The 19,689-nt window shown below is 46.3% G+C and overlaps 1 protein-coding gene across 1 annotated transcript in view; it reads left to right on the top strand.

Annotated features, from left to right (window-relative positions):
* Positions 1-19,689, top strand: part of CCNJL (cyclin J like) — a 57,938-nt gene that overhangs the window by 13,129 nt on the left and 25,120 nt on the right. The window contains exon 2 of the mRNA XM_077780728.1: positions 17,105-17,318. Coding sequence (XP_077636854.1) covers positions 17,105-17,318 — 214 coding nt within the window. The remainder of the gene's footprint in view (positions 1-17,104; positions 17,319-19,689) is intronic.

Here is a 19,689-nt window from a genome sequence, read left to right as displayed (position 1 = left end):
AGCATGGGGCCTGATTAAGATTCTTTTTCTCTCTCCCTCTGCTTCTGCCCCCTGATTTTCTCTTTCTCTCTCCCTTTCTCTTTTTCTCTCAAAAAAAAAAAAAAGACGAGTTAATTGTCCTGACCATGGCACTAGTAGTTCGTGAACATCAGTGCGTGTTCATTCTTGCATTCAACACCTGTTTTTAGCAGCCATCCACATGCTAAGCACTGCCAGCCGCTGAGAATTTAAGTGTTGAACAAAAACAAAGTTCTTTGCCTTCATGGAGTATATACGGAAGCATCAGGTTCAGATAAGTGCATGTAAAGCACAGATGGGTGCCCAGTTGTGTCCCCAGGAAGTCTGATACAGTAAGTCAGGAAATGGGGAATGCAGTAGATAGCTAGGGCTGCCTCAGACTGGGTGGCTTAAAACAGTAGAAGTTTGGGGCTCCTGGGTGGCTCAGTCAGTTAAGCGTCCGACTTCGGCTCAGGTCATGATCTCACAGTTAGTGGGTTTGAGCCCCGTGTTGGGCTCTGTGCGGACAGCTAGCTGAGAGCCTGGAGCCTGTCTTCAGATTCTGTATCTCCCTCTCTCTCTGACCGTCCCCTGTTCACACTGTCTCTCTCTCAAAAATAAATAAAACATTTAAAAAAAATTTTTAAAACAGTAGAAGTTTATTCTCTCTCAGTTTTAGAGACTAGAAGTTCAAAATCAAGGTGTCTGCAAGGCTGTGCTCCTTCTAGAGGTTCTCAGGAAGGATCCTTCCTTGCCTCTTCCTGGGTGCTCCTTGATTGTAACTGCATTCATGCATTCTCTGTCTCCATCTTGTCTCATCTTTCTCCTATATCTGTTTTTGCCCAGTCTTTCCTCTGTATGTCTGTATGTCTCTGTTTTCTGTTCGCACAAGGACACCAGTAATCCATTATAACCTCATTGTAACTTGATTGCGTCTGTAAAGGCCCTATTTTCAAAAAGAAGTCACATTCTGAGGTTCTGGGTAGATAGGGGTTTTAGGGAGACATTATCCAACTGAGTACAGGGGGAAGCCTCCATTTTTCTGTGGATTCTCAGAAGATTCCAATGCCTGTGATCAGCTGACCACAGTTGTAGAAAGCCTGGAATGTAGATCAGCAGGGGAATGGAGGCAGTGGTAGTGGTTACCTCACTGACCTGTTTCAGGCTGCATGGTACAGTCAAGGTGCCCAGGAGAATCCATCAGAAGGAATCTGGAAATTGGGAATGGGTCCTGGAAGAGTCGTGTGAAGAGCTATTGGGGCCACAGCTTAGGAATGCTGACTCAGGAGTGAAGGGGGTTGGACCTTTTACAGAGAACCACCATGGAAGGGGGTGCATCATGACCCCTGTGCCTAGATAATGGAACATGTGGGACAATGAGGGGCACCCCCCGTTGAGAAGGTGTGAGTGATGTGGTCAAGTCAGGAAGCTGCTGAAATGAAGAATTTGGGGGACAGTATGTTAAAGGGCCATGAGTGTTGTCTGTGGGGGTGTTGGGGGTGGGTCTCTGGGGTTGGACCATGGAGAGGTAGGCACACATGCCTTTGGCCGCAGTTGGATGCCAGCAGCTGCAGCCGGGCCTGCCACAGAGTATACTCTGGAGGGCAGTGGCTCTGGCTCCTGGGAACGAGGAGATGTGTCTGGAGCTGGCCTTTTCTGAGACCAGGGGGCCAGTGAGAGACGTGGTGGCTGGGAATGGCCTTTCTCTCTGCTGGAAGACAGGCTGGAGGTCAGCAGGAGGGAGTGTTACTGGCACTGCTGTCATCGTGTGCTGCAAGCCACCCCCTCAAGGGTGTCGAAACAGTGTTCTCACAGAGATGTTGGTTCTTTACCAAAAATACCTTCGTGGGCTCTATGAAGCAACTGGGGCTGAGAGGGGAAGGAGGGTAATCCTTCAGCCGTGCAGGGCCTCCTGGATCAGGGGTGTGTACTTCTGAGGCCTCTGAAGGACCAAACTACCCACCTCCCCTTTCTTTTTCCCTTTCAATTTACAAGTCTCCACTTCCTGTTGGTCACCTTGGTTACACATGATGTTTCTTCATGTCTTGCTACTCTTTGTTCTCAGGCAGACACCATCCCTCGAGCTGTTTCCCAACCAGCTGGCCCAGTGCCTGGAGGCCCAGCCTCCCTAGGGAGGCGGCAGTTGGCAGCGCTTAGGATGAGCATGGCATGGCGGGAAGCACAAAGGAGACCAGTGTGGTTTCCCTTCAGCGGCTGGTGTGGGAGAGCGGCTTAGCCCTGCTCTGCACCTTGGGCCACTTATGCAGTGGGTGTCATGCTCAAAGCAGCATCACACCCCAGGCCCAGCCAGTTCCTCTGATGTCCAGGTCCAGGATTTGCCACTAACCTGCAATGTGACTCTGGCCATTGCACTTGTGTGCCTCAGTTTTCTGGGCGTCAGCCGGTACTGGTGGTGGTACCACTGACTGCCCAGCTCAACAGGCTGAGTGCTGCGATGGAGAGCCCAGGTTGTCACAGCTGCCAGTAGGGCCATAGCACAGTGTGAGAGAGAAGTGGGGCCGTGTATATGCAGGGAAACAAGACTAGAGGTGCATCTACCAACATGTGTATATGCTCACGCTTATCTCTTGGTGGTGTGATTGCTGGTGAATTTAATTTTCTTTGTATTCTTATATTTTGTTTTCTAAAATTCCTATAGTAATAAAATATTTTATAACCTGTTACATATAATGTTATTTTGGAGGAAAACACAAACCTAAACTATCCCATAGACTCTGCAAAACAGTGTTATGAGCATGGAGTGAGAAAGCCTGGATTCAGATCCATCACTTACAAACTGGGTGACTTTAAGCAAGTTACGTAGCTTCTCTGAGCTGTCCTTGTCTGGATTACTGGAATGCTGATAATCTCCACCTTGTGGGCTTGTTGGAGGTGAGAGGACAGAATTCATAGAACATGGTATCTGGCAAAGGGAGATACATATAGATTTAAAATCATGTTTATAACACATGTATATAAAATGGAAGGTTGTTTAAAGCTGTCTATCGTAATGAGCAATTCCAGATACTCACAAAGACCAGACCAGAGAGGAGGTATAAGAACCTGGGGATGTTGGGGCGCCTGGTTGGCTTAGTTGATTAGGCATCTGACTTCGGTTCAGGTAATGATCTCACAGTTGGTGGGTTTGAGCCCCACCTTGGGCTCTGTGCTGACAGCATAGAGCCTGCTTGGGATTCTATGTCTCCCTCTCTCTTTGTTCCTCCCCCACTCATGCTCTGTCTCTGTCTGTCTCTCAAAAATAAATAAATTTTAAAAAATTTTTTAAAGAACCTGGGGGTGCTGAATTCTGTCCTTGCCTTGGGGTGGCAGGTACCTCAGTCTACATAGCAGTAGGTGTTTTCCAGGGAGGAACCAGGTCAGTGTTTACAGAGGATTGGGAACTGCCAAAATTATAAATACATGTGTCATATATAAAAATGTATATATATGTATAAATGTGTATATGTGTATTATATGGGGCAGTTGAGGGGATTTAATTTGGAGCTCTGTCCTTGGACCACGTGAGGCAGGGCACCTAGCTCGTGGCCACCTGGGTGAGCTGGCATTGAGCATCTTGTGCCTCTCCTAGGCTCCTAACACCATGGCTGTATGAAAATTCTTACCAGGGCAATTCGGCAGGTGAAAACTGTGTCTTTTTATCTCAGAGAGCTTTACAGTAAACCTCTTGGCTTAGCATCATTAGCTTGTTGGGACTTGAGCCAGGGATTCTCTCTGGAGTCTCACCTTGCAGACGCATTGGAATTTAATTTCCCCGGCACACCAGTGCCCAGCTGCCAGCACCCTAAATCACCATCTCCCGGAGCAAGCTCTCTGGGATGTTGTTACTCTGCTCCCACCCCCTAAAAAGGAATTGTGGTGATGATCATCTGTGGATAAATAGATTTAACCTAGAGTTTCCTAAGACTGTGTAAGTTTTTTCCTGAACAAATGTTCCAGGGCTTCCAGTGAGCTAACATATGATTCCTTTCAAGAAGGAACAAAGTAGTATGCAGTATGGCCCACAGATCCCTGTTCTTCAGGGAGGGTAAAGCTGGGCCTGGGGTGTCACGGAACACACACTGGGAAACATTGCCTTTGAAATGACTGAGTGTAGAGTACATAGTCTAGAATTCTTGACGTTCCCAGTCCCCTGTAAAACACCACCTTTTTCCTCTGTGTCACCCGCTGCTGCTACTGGGTAGACTGAGGCACCCCAATGCATGGACAGAATTTTCTCTTTCCCCTAGAATCCAGCATCTCCATGTTCTTACACCTCCTGTCTGGTCTTGGGGAATGTTTGGATTTGTATATTATGATAGTTTTATTCAACCTCTAAGATCACAAGCACATCATTTTTACTTCCCTTTTCATTTCAAGTATTTGCCATTCTCCAAATTTGGATGTTTTGTTAATTATTGAGTATTTCTTCTGTGTCAAGCATTGGAGTCACAGAGCTGAACAAGACAAACCCATCCCTTTCCTCATGATGTTTACAGTTGAGAAGTGAAGAAAGACACTGAAAGTGGATGGATGGATGGATGGATGGATGGATGGATGGATGGATGGATGGATGGAGAAGAGTTCTAGGTGCTTGGGGAATATCTGAAAGGCATATGACCAGGAAACACTCTTTTCAGAAGTGATTTTTAAGCTGAGATCTGAAGGAAGAATAGGTGAGTAATGAGAAGTAAAACCATAAGGCAGTTAGAAAACAACACAGTATAGGACACCAAAGGTTAAAATGTAGACTTTCCTTCCTCCCTTCATGTGAGAAAACAGGGGTGACCAGCTGAAATTCTACAATGCACACGACCTTCAAAGTCCTCTGAGGTTAGCCTCAAAATGCCGGCAGAGCCTGTGTGTGAAGAGCGCAGGCTGAATTTTCTCCCCCACCTGTCCTTCAGCTCTGACAAGCCGGAGTCCCTGCCCAGCTGTCCTGGCTGTGGGCTCGGGGCCTGTTGAACTACACTTGAGCCTGGCTTCACTTGTTCTCCCAGGCACATCTGAGCCCAGCCCAGGTGTAGAGTATTTGCCACCTCTGCCAAGGTCAGTCAGTGCCTCCGTGGGGAAGGGGAAAGCATTGGAGGCCAGACACATGCCTGGAATCTTCCGAAGCCTGTCCACGCAGCCCTTCTCCCTCTGTGTGTATTCCAGTTTGGGATTTGTAGGTGTTGTGGTTCACTTGTCTTTGGCCTTCCTTGGAGTGCTGCCCCTCTCGATAATCCTCTTTCTGCTTTGGAACCCCCAGACAGAGCTCTTGGTCAGCAAGGAGAGTGGTTTCTAAAGGACTCAAGCCTTTCTGGACATGTGCCACCTTCCTTTCCTCTAGAATGGTGCCTCTGGTCACAGAACTGTCCCACATCATGGTGGAATTTCCCACTCAGGGGGGCAGTGTCTCCTCATTGGTTACCCCAAGAAAGTCTGCAGGGCTGGCTAAGGGAGACTGGGGTGAGGCAGGGATGGCCACAGGCAGAGGGAAGCATTCCCCCATTTGGTGTTGGCTGAGGTCGCACCTGTGTGCATCATGAAGAACACTCCATTTATTCAAACATTCATTCATTCATTCATTCAGCAGATATTCATTAGCTCTTGCTGTGTGCCAAGTACCAGGGGTACAGCCCAGACCTGGAGAGAAAATTGACTCCCTCCCTCACAGATACAACATTCTGTGGGGTGGAAGGAGAAGGCCAGTTAATAAGCAAGCAAACCCTTTACTGGGCAGTCACTGCTCAGTGTGGGAACATTCAGGCCACTGTGGGAGGGCATTAGGGAAGGCCTGTCTGGGGAGTGACCAGAACAAACACCACAAGGATGAAAAATGGCCCACATGCCCAGAATGGGGGTCTGGTGGGCTCACGACACAACCTTACTATGATGAAATGCTACACAGCCATTGAAAGTATGGTTTCTGATGCCGTCTTGAAGGGGGAGTTGGCACACTTGTAAAGTTATGATTCCATTTGGTAGAAGTTTGCACAGAGGAAACCACCTGAAGAATCCATCCAAGTAAGGGGTTAAGCATCTGACTCTTGATTTCAGCTCAGGTCATAATCTCACAGTTTGTGAGTTTGAGCCCCGTGTCAGGCTCTGAGCTGATAGTGCAGAACCCACTTGCAATTCTTTCTCTTCCTCTCTCTCTCAAAAATAAATAAATAAGCATTAAAAAAAATAATTCATGTAAAACTTACTAGGACTTTTCTCTGCATGAGAGATCCTAAGTGACATTTGTCTTTTTTTTTTTTTTCTACTTTAGAAAATTCGTCAGTGGGGCGCCTGGTTAGCTCAGTGGATTAAGCGTTGGGCTTCGGCTCAGGTCATGATCTCATGGTTCATGAGTTTGAGCCCCGCGTCAGGCTCTATGCTGACAGCTCAGAGCCTGTTTCAGATTCTCTGTCTCCCTCTCTTTCTGACCCTCCCCTGCTCATGCTGTCTCTATCTCTCTCTCACAAATAAATAAAACATTTAAAAAATTAAAAAAAAATTTGTCAGTGAATATATCATTTATAATTAGTAAAAAGGAAAAAAAGAAGGTCACTACCTCTGGATTGGACCTGGGTCAGGCCTTGTATCTTGTGAGGATGAAGTGGAATATTTAGCACTGTGCTGACATGGGGCATGTTATTATTAAAGGGCTGACTTTCTCAAAGATGTGACATGGAGTTACCAGGGACTCCTTGGGGATACATTTTGAGCTGGGCCTTAATACAGTGGGTATCTAGTCCCTCCCTCTTTTTCTTTTCAGACTGGAAACACAGTGATTGAAATAATAAAATGGCTGTAAATGGAATGTTTTTTACATTTCAGTCTTTTTTTGAATATTATTTTTCAATTTATTTTTATTAAAGTATAGTTGACATACAATGTTATTAGTTTCAGATGTACAGCATGGTAATTTGACGATTCTATACATTAAGCTGTGCTCGATAAGTATTATTACCATCTGTCACCATACAACGTTATGACAGTATATTGACTATATTCCCTGTGCTGTACTTTTCATCCCCAAAGCACTCTTTTTTTTTTTTTAATGGACATAACATTATATTAGTTTCAGGTGTACAACATAAGGATTCAATATTTGTACATTTTGGGAAATGATCACAATAAGTGTAGTTAGCATTTGTCACTTAACATAGTTACTTTTTTTTTTCTCATGATGAGAACTTTTAAGATTTATCTCTCAGCAACTTTCAGATGTAGAATACAGTGTTACTGTCGTCACCATGCTGTACATTATATCCTCAGGACTTACTTTATAGTTATAAGTTTGTACCTTTTCACCCCATTCACCCATTTTGCCCACCTCCCACCCCCTCACCTCTGGCAACTATCAACCTCTTCTCTATGAGTTTGGGTTTTTATTTTTTTACTTTGAGTGTTTCTTTTTTAAAAAATTCACAGTGTTGAAAGCATGAAAATAAAAATCATGTAAGATCTAAGCCCTCTAAGATACTGCTATTAATATTTTGTTGTATATCTAATAGTTTCTTCTTGTCCATTGTTATTATTTTTTTTAAATTTATTTTGAGAGAGTATGCAAGTGTGAGTGGGGGAGGGGCAGAGAAAGAGGGGGAGAGAGAATCCCAAGTAGGCTCTGCATTGTCAGCACAGAGCCTGACGCAGGGCTTGAACTCATGAACTGTGAGATCATGACCTGGGCCAAAACCAAGAGTCTGATGCTTAGCCAACTGAGCTACCCACATGCATCTCCATTGTTATTATTTTTAGAAACCAAATAGGGGCGCCTGGGTGGCTCAGTAGGTTGGGTGTCTGACTTCCGCTCAGGTCATGATTTTGCGGTTGGTGGGTTTGAGCCCTGCGTTGGTCTCTGTGCTGACACCTCAGAGCCTGGAGCCTGCTTTGGATTCTGTCTTCATCTCTCTCTGCCCTTCCCCTGTTCATGCTCTGTCTCTCTCAAACATAAACAAACATTAAAAATAAAAAATAATAAATAAAAACCAAAATAAACTTCGATAACAGAAGCATCTTTTGGTAAGGTCGATTGCAGTCCCTGCCCCCGAACTCTATCACGGCTGCCTGTCCCTGTGTCTCAGCCTGCTTCTCTTTATCTGTAGCTGAAGACCTCATGCTCTCTTGTCTGGCTCAGGTGGTAAAGGGCCAGTGGCTTGCAAGAGAGGCTTTCTGGAAGCCTCTGTCTGCCCTGCTACCCCTCCTCATCTGTGTCCTCTCCCAGCCCTTCCGCCTGCCAGAGATGTTGCCCCTGCCCTGCCGGGAGGAAGGTCATTCTGCCTGGCCCTGTTCCTGCCCCTTTCCGTCCACACTGGCTGCCAAGTGCTTGCCTAATCCGAGAGGGCTTTACGGGGCCGCCCCTTGCAGGCTGCTCTTTTGTTTCTGGAATCCAGGCCCCTCACCAGGAGGGGCTGGCTTCATGCACCCAGGCCGCTGTGGCCTTTAAGCTGACTCAGGTCAAAAGTGCCTGGAGAGGAATGCGGATCCTTAGAGCAAAGGCCTTGTAATGAAGGCCTTTTCCCCCGTAATTGGGTTAGAGAAGGAATCAGCTGGGCTCTCAAACTAAACAGGGTTGGCATGCTGACATCTCACATTGTTGTTCATTTGCCAAGGAATCGCCCTTCTCAGCTCCAGAAGCTGAGACTGACTCTTGATTCCATTTGGCTTGGGGGTTCTGTGGAGAACAAGGGGACAGGAGGCCCCAGACCCAGCTGTGAACCCTCAGGTAGAAAGCTCCATTCTACCCACCAAAGCATTCCACCCGACACTTCCTTTGAGAGTCCAAAGAGCCTTTGACAGAGGCAGATAAGCTCAGTTTATCTGAAGTTTGATTACCCAGCTTGAGGGAAAGGCCACTAACGCTTGCTGATTGCTGTCAAGTGCCAGATATTTTACAGTTATGGCAGTGTGACCCCCATTTTTCAGATGAGGGCACTGGGGTTCTGAGTTCACATGCCCAAGGTTAATAAGTAGTGGAGCTGAGAGTCTACCCCAGAACTGCCTGACTTAACTATCTGCCAGGCTACTCCCCACTATGTGGGGAGAGGAGTGTATTTGATACACGATGGTACATTACAGTATTCTTTCTTTTTGTTTTTAAAGACTATTGTTTTAGAACAGTGTGAGGTTCACAGCAGTTTTGAACAGAAGGTACAGAGATGTTCCATATACCAGCTGCCCCCACATACATGCACAGCCTCCTCCATATCCACATGCCCCACCAGCTGGGTGCATTTGTTACAATCGATAAACCTCATGACACGTCATTGTCACTTAAAGTCTTTTTTTTTTTAATGTTTACTTTTGAGAGGGAGAGAGCATAAGCTGTGGAGGGGCAGAGGAAGAGAGAGAGAGAGAGAGAGAGAGAGAGAGAGAGAGACTCTCAAGCAGGCTCTGCACTGTCAGTGAAGAGCTTGATGCAGGGCTTGAACCCACAAACTGAGATCACGACCTAAGCCGAAATCAAGAGTTAGATGCTGAGCCAACTGAGCCACCCAGGTGCCCCTTAAAGTCTTTGGTTTACATTAAGGTTCAGTCTTGGTGTTGTACATTCTGTGGGTTTGGACAAGTGTATAATTATGTGTATCCATCATTATAATATCATACGGAGTAATTTGATTGCCCTAAAAATCCTCTGTGCTTGGCCTGTTCTCACCTTCCTCCACCCAACCCCTGGCAACCACTGATCTTTTGATCCTCTCCATAGTGTTACCTCTTCCAGAATGTCCTACAGTTGGAATCATAAGGTATTTTAGCCTTTTCAGATTGGCTTCTTTCTTTCACTGAGTAATGGGCATTTTAGTTTCCTTCTTGCCTTTTTAAAAAAATTTTTTAAGTTTTTATTTTGAGAGAGAGAGACAGAGAGACAGAGCATGAGCAGGGGAGGCCAGAGAAAAGGAGAGAGAATCCCAGACAGGCTCCACACTGTCAGCACAGAGCACAATGCAGGGCTCAGACTCAAACCTGTGAGATCACGACCTGAGCTGGGGTCAGACATACGCTTAACCACGTAACCAACTGAGCCACCCAGGCACCCCTCCTCCTTGCCTTTTTGTGACTATTCATTCTTTTTTACTCATGCAAATAGTTTTTGAGCACCTTCCTCTGGGCACTGGGCAAATGGTATAGGCAAAATGGACATGCCCTCCACCCTCGGGAGCTAGAATTTAGCAGGAAGACACACGTAAATAAGTACATATTTGGCCATGAAGAATAGCATGCTAAGAGAACAAGGTGGACTTGTTTTGGAGTGGTGAGGGGTCAGAGAAAATCTCTCTTACTTAGGAAGTGACATTTAAACCAGTATCTAAGAAACAAGCAGAAACCGGGGTGAAGAGCATCACAGACGGCTGTTCTTTCAGAGTCCTGGCCACTTTTTTTTTTTAATATAGTTTATTGTCAAGTTGGTTTCCACATAACACTCAGTTCTCATCTTAACAAGTGCCCTCCTCCATGCCCATCAACTATTTTCCCCTCTCCCCTACCCCCATCAACCCTTAGTGTGTTCTCAGTATTTAAGAGTCTCTTATGGTTTGCCTCCCTCCCTCTCCTTAACTTTTTTTTCCCCTTCCCCTCCCCTATGGTCCTCTGTTAAGTTTATCCTGTTCCACATATGAGTGAAAACATGGTATCTGTCTTTCTCTACCTGACTTATTTCACTGAGCATAATACCCTCAAGTTCTATCCACGTTGCTACAAAAGGCCAGATTTCATTCTTTCTCATTGCTTTGTAGTGTTCGATTGTATGTATAAACCACATCTTGATCCATTCGTCACTTGATGGACATTTAGGCTCTTTCCATGATTTGGCTATTGCTGAAAGTGCTGCTATGAACATTGGGGTACATGTGCCCCTATGCATCAGCACTCCTGTATCCCTTGGGTAAATTCTGGCAGTGCTATTGCTGGGTCATAGGGGAGTACTATTGTCAATTTTTTGAGGAACCTCCTCACTGTTTTCCAGAGGGGCTGCACCAGTTTGCATTCCCACCAACAGTGTAGGAGGGTGCCCATTTCTCCACATCCTCACCAGCATCTAGAGTCTCCTGATTTGTTCATTTTAGCCACTCTGACCAGGATGAGATGGTATCTCAGTATGGTTTTGATTTGTATTTTCCTGATGATGAGTGACATTGAGCATCATTTCATATGTGTGTTGGCCATCTGGATGTCCTCTTTGGAGAAGTGTCTCCTCATGTCTTCAGCCCACTAGTGACTTTTGACACTAGCATCTTCTGGGAAATCCTGTCTACCAACTCCTTGACCCGTGTTGTTGCCTATTCCAAAGGTCCATAAGTTTTTCTTTCTTTTTTTTTCCCTTTTTCTTTTTTTAATAATCTTTTTTTAATTATTTTTTATTTTGAGAGAGAGACAGAGACAGAGCATGAGTGGGGGAGAGGCAGAGAGAGATAGAGACACAGAATCTGAACAGAGCCCAACGTGAGACTCGAACTCAACGAACCACGAGATCATGACCTGAGCCAAAGTCAGACACTCAACTGATTGAGCCCCCCCAGGCGCCCCCTTCATAACTTTTTCTTTTATGCAGATTCCTTTGGGAATCTGCTCAGGCCAGCAGTCCCTTTCCCCAGGAAAGTATACAGAGCGAAGACCTACGGTGTGTCGCTTTGACCTCTCTTCTCCTAGTAGACACACGAGCAAGTCTTGAAGGAGTTAAGCTTGGATGAGTTGAGCAGGCAGGGAACTCAGGACTCTGCATATCTGACCTATTGTGTTTTGGGACTTTAAACCCTCTTGATGGGGGTAATGCAGCCTGGGCCAAAGGTCAGTTTTCTCGTTTCCGGCAGCTGCTGCCTATGGAACACCGAGGATCTGTGGCTGTGGTTGTTTCTTGGCGAGAGCCTCAGAGCAGGCTGTTTAGAGGAAATACCCAAGTAGCCTGTCGGTGTGTAGGGGCCGCTGGAGGGTGGAGACGGAGATTGCTTTGGCAGCTGCGGCCCCACGTTGGCTGCTGCCACCAGGTGTCTGGCGGTAGCCCTGGAGGAGCCCGGCTGAGAGGTCTTCGTGTGTAGCCACTCTGCCTGTGTTAGTGCCCTGCTCTAAGCCGTTCAGTGTCTCTCTGTTGCCTGTAGGGCAGGCTAGATGTTTTAGCAGGGCACATAAGACAGGACTGTGCCCGCCGTCCCCACCTGCTCTGTCCGCACGCACCCTATCTGGCTGTTCCAGGTGCTCCGGATTCCCTGGATGGGGACACCTGTGTAGCTTTGCAAGTGCAGCTTTTTCTGCTAAGCTTTCTTCCTTCCTGCATCTTCAACAGGTCACTTCCCAAACGTCCTTCCAAATCCTGGCTGGATAGATTTCTCCTCCTTGAAGTCCCCACAGCTGCTCTGTACCGATTGGCCCGGGGCATTCACTACTCACCACTGCAATTCATTCCTCTTTCTTCCCAGCTCTCCCCCTCCCTGCCTTCATTCCTTCCACAGCTAGTATTGGGCACTTGACCATGTTCAGATACCCCAGGGTGCTGAGAAAACAGTGATGAGCCAAAGCAGACCCAGACTCTACCCTCAAGAAGGAGTTTGAAATCCCACGGTGGCCACGTAAATTCATCAGACCATGAACATGAATAATACACAAGTCAAATCTTTTCTTTAAAGAAGTTAAGCTGACAATAAAAGATCGTCTCCATGATTTAAACAATAAAAAAAACAGGGTGCCCGACTGGCTCAGTTGGTGGAGCTTGTGACTTTTCATTTCAGGATTGTGAATTCAAGCCCCACATTGGTTGTAGAGATTACTTAAAAAAAAAAAAAAAAAGGTTGAGAAAAAGGTACTTTAAAAGTCTTGTGGTCTCGGATCCCTTGCAGGTTAAGTAAAGCCTGAGGTCTTAGGACTTTGTCAAACTCAGGTTTCTTTATGTGTAAACATGAGGGTGAGAGAGTACTTTATTCACCATGGAGCACCTTCCATGAGCAGAACCCTAGGTTTACCAAGAAAGCTGTCCTGGGCTCGGAGCTCTGTGAGAGAACCAGAAGAGGAGAGATCCCAGCATGAAATCTCAACCCACGATTCACTTCCACAGGGAAGGCCTTGCTCCCTCTGAGAAGATGGCGGCTTTCACTGCTCAGGGCTTTCCTTTCTAGTGTTTTGTTTTTGTTTTTGTCCACTGTCAGTGCAGAGCCCAACACAGGACTTGAACTCATGACCCTGAGATCAAGACCTGAGCTGAGATCAAGAATCAGATGCTTAACCAACTGAGCCACCCAGATGCCCCTCCTTTATAGTGCTGATCACTGTTTGGAATTGTGTAATTGCCTTATTATTTGAGTTCCATCTCTTACTGGGCTAGAAATTCCATGGGAATGGTAAAAAGATGGCTTTTTTGAGATATAATTCATACATCATAAAACCCTTTTAAAGTATACAATTCAGTTGCCTTTAGCATATTCAGAGTTGTGAAGCCATCAACACAATCTAATTTCTTTTTTTAAAAATTTTTTATAGTTTATCTTTGAGACAGAGAGACAGAGCATGAGTGGGGGAGGGGCAGAGAGAGAGGGAGACAACAGAATCTGAAACAGGCTCCAGGCTCTGAGCTGTCAGCACAGAACCCGACGCGGGCCTGGAACCCGTGAACTGTGAGATCATGACCTGAGCCAAAGTCGGATGCTTAACCGGCTGAGCCACCCAGCCGCCCCTACAATATGTAATTTCAGAATGTTTTCATGATCCCAAAAAGAATCCCCATATCCATTAGCAGTCACCTCCCAGTGCATTAACCTCCACCCACCCCTAGCTCCCAGCAACCACTAATGTACTTTATGTTTGTATGGATTTGCCTATACTGGACATTTCATATCAATGGGATCAAACAATATGTGGCCTTTTATGACTAGCTTTTTTTCCACTTAGCATAATGTTTTCAAGGGTCATTCATGTTCTTTTTATGGCCAATATTGCATGGTGTATGGATCTATTACATTTTTTTTTCCCATTCATCAGTTGATGCACATTTCGGTTGTTTCCATTTGGAGACTATTAGTGATGCAGGCTGGCTGGGTCCAGGGACCCAGAGGAAGTCCTGCAGGACTGGCCAAGAGGGTCTTTCGTTTCTTGCAGGGTAGAAATCAAGCACAAGCTGAGAGGAAGTGAGAGCAGCATTTATTGAGGACATAAAGCAGGTACAGACTAAGCATCTGGGCAACTGAGAAAGGAAAGAGGAGTGAGTCTCATGTTTCTTTGGGGTCTGGGTTTCCATTGAGGATTATGGTCAGTGTACATGTCTGCACAGGCATCCAGCAACAAAGAGGAGTGTTTAGGTGTCCTCCATCAGTCACTTATGCCCTGGAGCCAGCGGCCTTGGTGAGTCAGTGGTCTTGAAAAATGGTTCATGAGGACCCACCTGATCACTCCTTAGATGTTATCTGTTGCACTAAATGACTCCAAAGAAATCATTAACTCCTTGACCTTTACAAGGAGGACGTACATTATATGTACCAGCAAGCGTGCGTAGGGCAGGGGTATAGGTCCTAGCAAGATAGAGGCAGCAAAAAAGTAGACTTTCATGGAGTCCCTTCAGTTTCCCTATCTTGGTATGAATAATGCTGCTAGAAACATTCGTGTACAAGTTTTTGCGTGGCCACATGTTTTCATTTCTCTTGGGCATACAGCAAGGATTGGAATTGCTAGGTCCTCTGTGTTTCATGTTTTGAAGAACTGCCAAAGTGTCTTCCACAGTAGCTGCACTATTTGACCTTCCACAAGCAGTGGATGAGGGTTCCAGTTTGTCACATCCTCACCAACACTTGTTTATTTTCTGATTTTGTTTTTCTAATAACAACTGTAATGGGTGTGAGGTGGTATCTCATTGTGGTTTTGATTTGCATTTCCCTAGTGATTGAGTGTTGCACATCTTTTCATTTGCTTATTGGCCATTTCCAAGTCTTTGTAGAAATATCTATTCAGTCCTTTGCCCATTTTTGAACTGCATTGTCTTTTTATTATTGAATTGTGGGAATTCTTTGTGTATTCTGGATACAGCCTCTTATTAATACATGATTTCCAGACATTTTCTCCCATTCTGTGGGTTGTCTTTTCACTTTCTTGATGTTGTCATTTGAAGCGTGAAGGTTTTACATTTTGAAGTCCAATTAGATGTTTTTCTCTTCTGTTGCTTCTAGTTTTGGTGTCATATCAAAGAAACCATTGTCTAAGTCATGAAGATTTGCTCCTGTGTTCTTGTAAGAGTTTGATAGTTTTAATCTTCCATTTAGGTGTATGTCTATCTTCTAGATTATATCCCCAGTGCCTAGAATAACGTCTGATGAAGAGAAGGCAGTTGATACTTACTGAGTTAAATGAATGAATCAATATCTCTTGAGTGAATAAATGAATGAATGAATGAACAGATATCTGTTGTCCCAGAAATGTTGCTACCTATGCAGGGCCCCACGGCTGAGAAAGTGGCATCATTACAGACGAGAGGCTCTGGTCTGTTTTAATCTCAGCCCCAGTGAACCTGCCTTTACTGAGGTCTCACAGTTCCTTTTCTGCTAGTTCCTCCTTTCCCACTGTCCCTCAATTTGCTTCTCTTTAGTTTCTCTCTCGACAAAATATAGCTACCACATTTCCTAAATAAATTGTGTCTGCCCTACTTTGGTTAAATTTCAAACATGGTAGATACAAGAAAAATGTTCCTGTCATTAAAAATCTTGGTTGGCTTGATATCTCTTGTTGGCTTGTGTTAGAGAAATAAATTTGGATAATATGGCAGTGTACAAATTACAAAGTAAAAGTTGCCTCCTTGGGTGGGAGGAAGTATGCTTGGAATTTACTTTTAGAAAAAAGTGTATGTGTGTGCAGGGAGAGAAAATGTAAAATGAAAACTAAGGAGCCTGGGTGAAGGGTATTTAAGGAGTTCTTTGTACTATTATTTTAACAGCTTTTTGTACATTAAAATATTTTTTAAGTGTTTATTTTTTTATTTTGAAAGAGAGAAAGAGCTCAGGGGAGGGGCAGAGAGAGAAGGAGAGAATCCCAAGCAGGCTCTGCACTGTCATCACAGAGCCCAGTGTGGGGCTCGAATTCACAAACCACGAGATCATGACCTGATCCGAGATCAGGAGTCAGATGCTTAACTAACTGAGCCCTTCAGGTGCCCCATATATTAAATATTTTTTAAAAGTCATCTCTCAAGAGGCACCTGGGTGTCTCAGTCAGTTAATTGCCTGACTTTGGCTCAGGTCACAATCTTGTGGTTTGTGGGTTCGAACCCCATGTCCAGCTCTGTGTTGACAGCTCAGAACCTGGAGCCTGCTTCGGATGCTGTGTCTCCCTCTCTCTCCACCCCTCCCCCACTCATACTCTGTCTCTCTTTCTCTAAAAATGAATAAATGTTAAAAAAAATTTTTTTTTTTGGGGCGCCTAGGGTGGCTTAGTCGGTTAAGCGTCCGACTTTCGCTTAGGTCATGATCTCGCGGTTCAGGGGTTCGAGCCCCGCGTCGGGCTCTGTGCTGACTGCCAGCTCAGAGCCTGGAGCCTGTTTCAGTCTGTGACTCCCTCTCTCTCTGACCCTCCCCTGCTCACGCTGTCTCTCTCTCTCTCCTAGAAATAAATAAAACATTAAAAATTAAAAAAAAAAAAAAATTTTTTTTTTAAAAGTCATCTCTCACAGTCCCACCAGAGAGGGAATTAAGCCAGGGTCCCTGAGGGGGACCCTGTGTGCTGGGTGTTTACATTCATTTCCCATTTAATCCTCAGCTGTTGAGAAGGGGGCAATGTGAAGGCAAGTGACTAGGCTGGCACAACTGGGTTGAGTAGGACAACCGGAATTGGGATGCGAGTCTCCAATCTCCAGGCCTATATTCTTTTATGGCTTATATATCTCAAATACTAATCCTTTCCCCAGGGAATGACTGGTGTCTTTGGTGCCGATTGTCTCCTTGTGACTCTGTCATCATGTCCTTGACACTTCACGAGCCTGTGCTCACTGAGGGCAGATGGGAGATGGTCTGGGAGTTTCTGGAATAGAGGGGCTGCCATCCTGGGACTTGAAGGGTCAGGAAGGAATCACTGCCCCCCACCAGCCAGCAGGCAGGTCGCCGTGTCTCACTTTCCTGGGGCATCTGTGGCTCTCAGGAGGCATCCCTGACCCACTTCTGTCCTGCCTGTCCTTCAGGAGCTGAAGCTGCCCACCTTCCGCGCCCACTCCCCACTGTTGAAGAGCCGCCGGTTCTTTGTGGACATCTTGACCCTGCTGAGCAGCCACTGCCAGCTGTGCCCTGCAGCCCGGCACCTGGCTGTCTACCTGCTGGACCACTTCCTGGACCGCTACAACATCACCACCTCCAAGCAGCTGTACACTGTGGCGGTCTCCTGCCTCCTGCTCGCAAGTATGTGGAACCGCTTGTATCCACCCCCACCTTAGAACCTGGGTGCTCCTGAGTCATTTTACACTTCTGAGGTGTTTGCACGTCTTCTGTGTCCATCCTGTGCTGAATGCAAACTATGGTCATAATAATCAACACTTTCTTTAGCATCGGTAATATACCAGGCTAAGTGATAAGGATTTTAGCAGCTTAATCGTAATGCATCCACACAGTGACCCAAGGAGACAGATTCTTGTAGTACCCCCAACTTACCGAGACACAGAGAGGTTAAGAGACTTGCCTTGGGTCGTCTAGCTGGTATGTAGCAGACAAGATTCTGGCCCAGAACTGCATGATGCCAGAACCTGTACTCTTAAGTCAGTGTCACCAGCAGCATAGGTTCCTCTGAATGTGCTGGGAGGGAAACCCTAGCAACCACTGTTCTTAGAGGTGTTTAGAAATGTGACTGCTTGACTGGAGCCAAGCAGGGCCCATTATGTTGTCGTCAGGCCTGGGCAACAGGCCTCTTAGGGTTTGCATATTCCAATGAGGCCCCACAAAAAACACAGTGTAGCTTTGACCATCTTTCTGTCTGCCTGAGTAGGGACTACGGCATGAGTATGCTGCTCAGGTCATGTGTTTAAGCACAGCTCTGTCATGCCATCTTGCCACTTAAAATTGCTCCCTGGTTTACCAACAGTCTGAGGATAGGGATCATTTGTCAAGATCCTGTCTCGCTGACCTCATACATTTCCCCTCTTCAGGCACTGAGTTCCAGCTAGGCCCCCCTCCTGTCACAGAACTTTGCACATGCTGTCTCTTCCACCTAGAGTGCTTCCCTACCCCACCCATCCAGTCCCAGTTAAATGTCACTCGGGCCCCACATCCTTAAGAAAGCCTTCCACCACACACTCAACAAGTACACATTTCCATGGCATCAGGCACTCTTAATTAACACCCCCCCTCCACTAAATAGTGAGTTTCAGGGAGGGAAAGGAACCTTGTACATCATAAGACTTGAAAAAAATATTTGTGGAATAAAAGAAATGAATGGAGCTAGGGGTTCCTTCCAAGCTGGGCTTCCACACTTCTCCAGGGTGTCTTTGATGAAGAGGAGTGACATGCCCCAAAGCAGCTAGCTACAATCATGACATTTCCTTGACATCTAGTATTTTCTCCTTACAATTCAGTCAGATTTTACATTCTCCTCTACAACATGTTATCATCCTGTTTTATTATATCAGCCCCTCACCCATCCTTGAGTCCTACTGATGCCACCAGAGGATGGTACCCATTTTCTCCTGTGGCTTTGTCTGTTCTTGGGATGCCGCCGTGAACCCTGTGGCCACAATCACCCGGTTTCAGAAGCATGGCTGTAGAGTTTCAGACATTCTGTATTGTTTTCCACCATGGCACTTTCCACCTGCTGTTAAAATCCCTCTGGATGTGCAGCCTCCCAATGTGATTTGCTCTCCCTTGGGCCAGCTGGGATTCCTGTGTTCTGCAGAGAAGGCAGGCTTGCTGGGTGGGAATCCAGCCTGCCTGCTACTTCAGAGTCCCAGATCAACATGTAGCTCTCTTCCGTCTTGGGAAGAGATGCAGGGCTTGGTAAGACATCCCCGTTGGCCGAGGGCAGGACAGGCATCACATTTCAGGCGGCCCAGGAGAAGCCTGCGCCATGGCCTTTGGCCTGCTGCTGTCTGTGATCTGTGGGCTGCATCGAGGCCCCATGGGGGCTGGGGACTTAGATTTCCATGAGGCCATGGAGGCTGTCCCCCAGCGTCTGTCTGGGGAACTGGGACGTGAGGTGCACACTGGAGACTCCTTTGTGCTACTGCCGCCATGGCAGAGGGAAGGGGGCCTTTCAGACGGAGAGGCAGACACCCCCACCCACATGTCTGAAGGCAGCAGCCAGCCTGGGGCAGCAGGAATGGATTTTTCAGGACACCTGCCATATGCTCAGAGGCCCAAGGAAAGAAAAGTTTCCATGACAGCCTGAAATCCTATTCATTGCTTCCCCCCCCTCCCCAGGCTGACTGCGACTGCTAGCCACAAGGGTTGGGGGGGTCACCGTGCCTCAGAAGTTTTGAGTTCTGCTAATTCTGTACCAGATAATTCCTAGATAAGAAGAGCAATAGTTCTTGCACCCACCTGTCAGTTCTGCAGTTTTTAGAGCTGTGTCCAGATAAGGGCCTTTGCACAGATGGAACGTTCTCACCTACATACAGCCCCTCTGCCCCTATAAATCAAGGGTCAGGCAAGGGCCCATATCTACAGGCCAAGGGAAGGAGGTGGAGAAGCAAGAGCTTATAGGTTATTCCATGGTGGACTTGGTCTTCCTGTGATTGAGTTAATGCCTCGTGTAACCTACACAGGATAGAATCCTACCATAAAT

The sequence above is a fragment of the Crocuta crocuta genome, unplaced genomic scaffold (assembly GCF_008692635.1).
Source record: "Crocuta crocuta isolate KB4526 unplaced genomic scaffold, BGI_CrCroc_1.0 scaffold343, whole genome shotgun sequence".
NCBI lineage: Eukaryota > Metazoa > Chordata > Mammalia > Carnivora > Hyaenidae > Crocuta > Crocuta crocuta.
The sequence above is the reverse complement of the archived record's forward strand: the minus strand, read 5'-3'. Positions and strand labels throughout refer to the sequence as shown.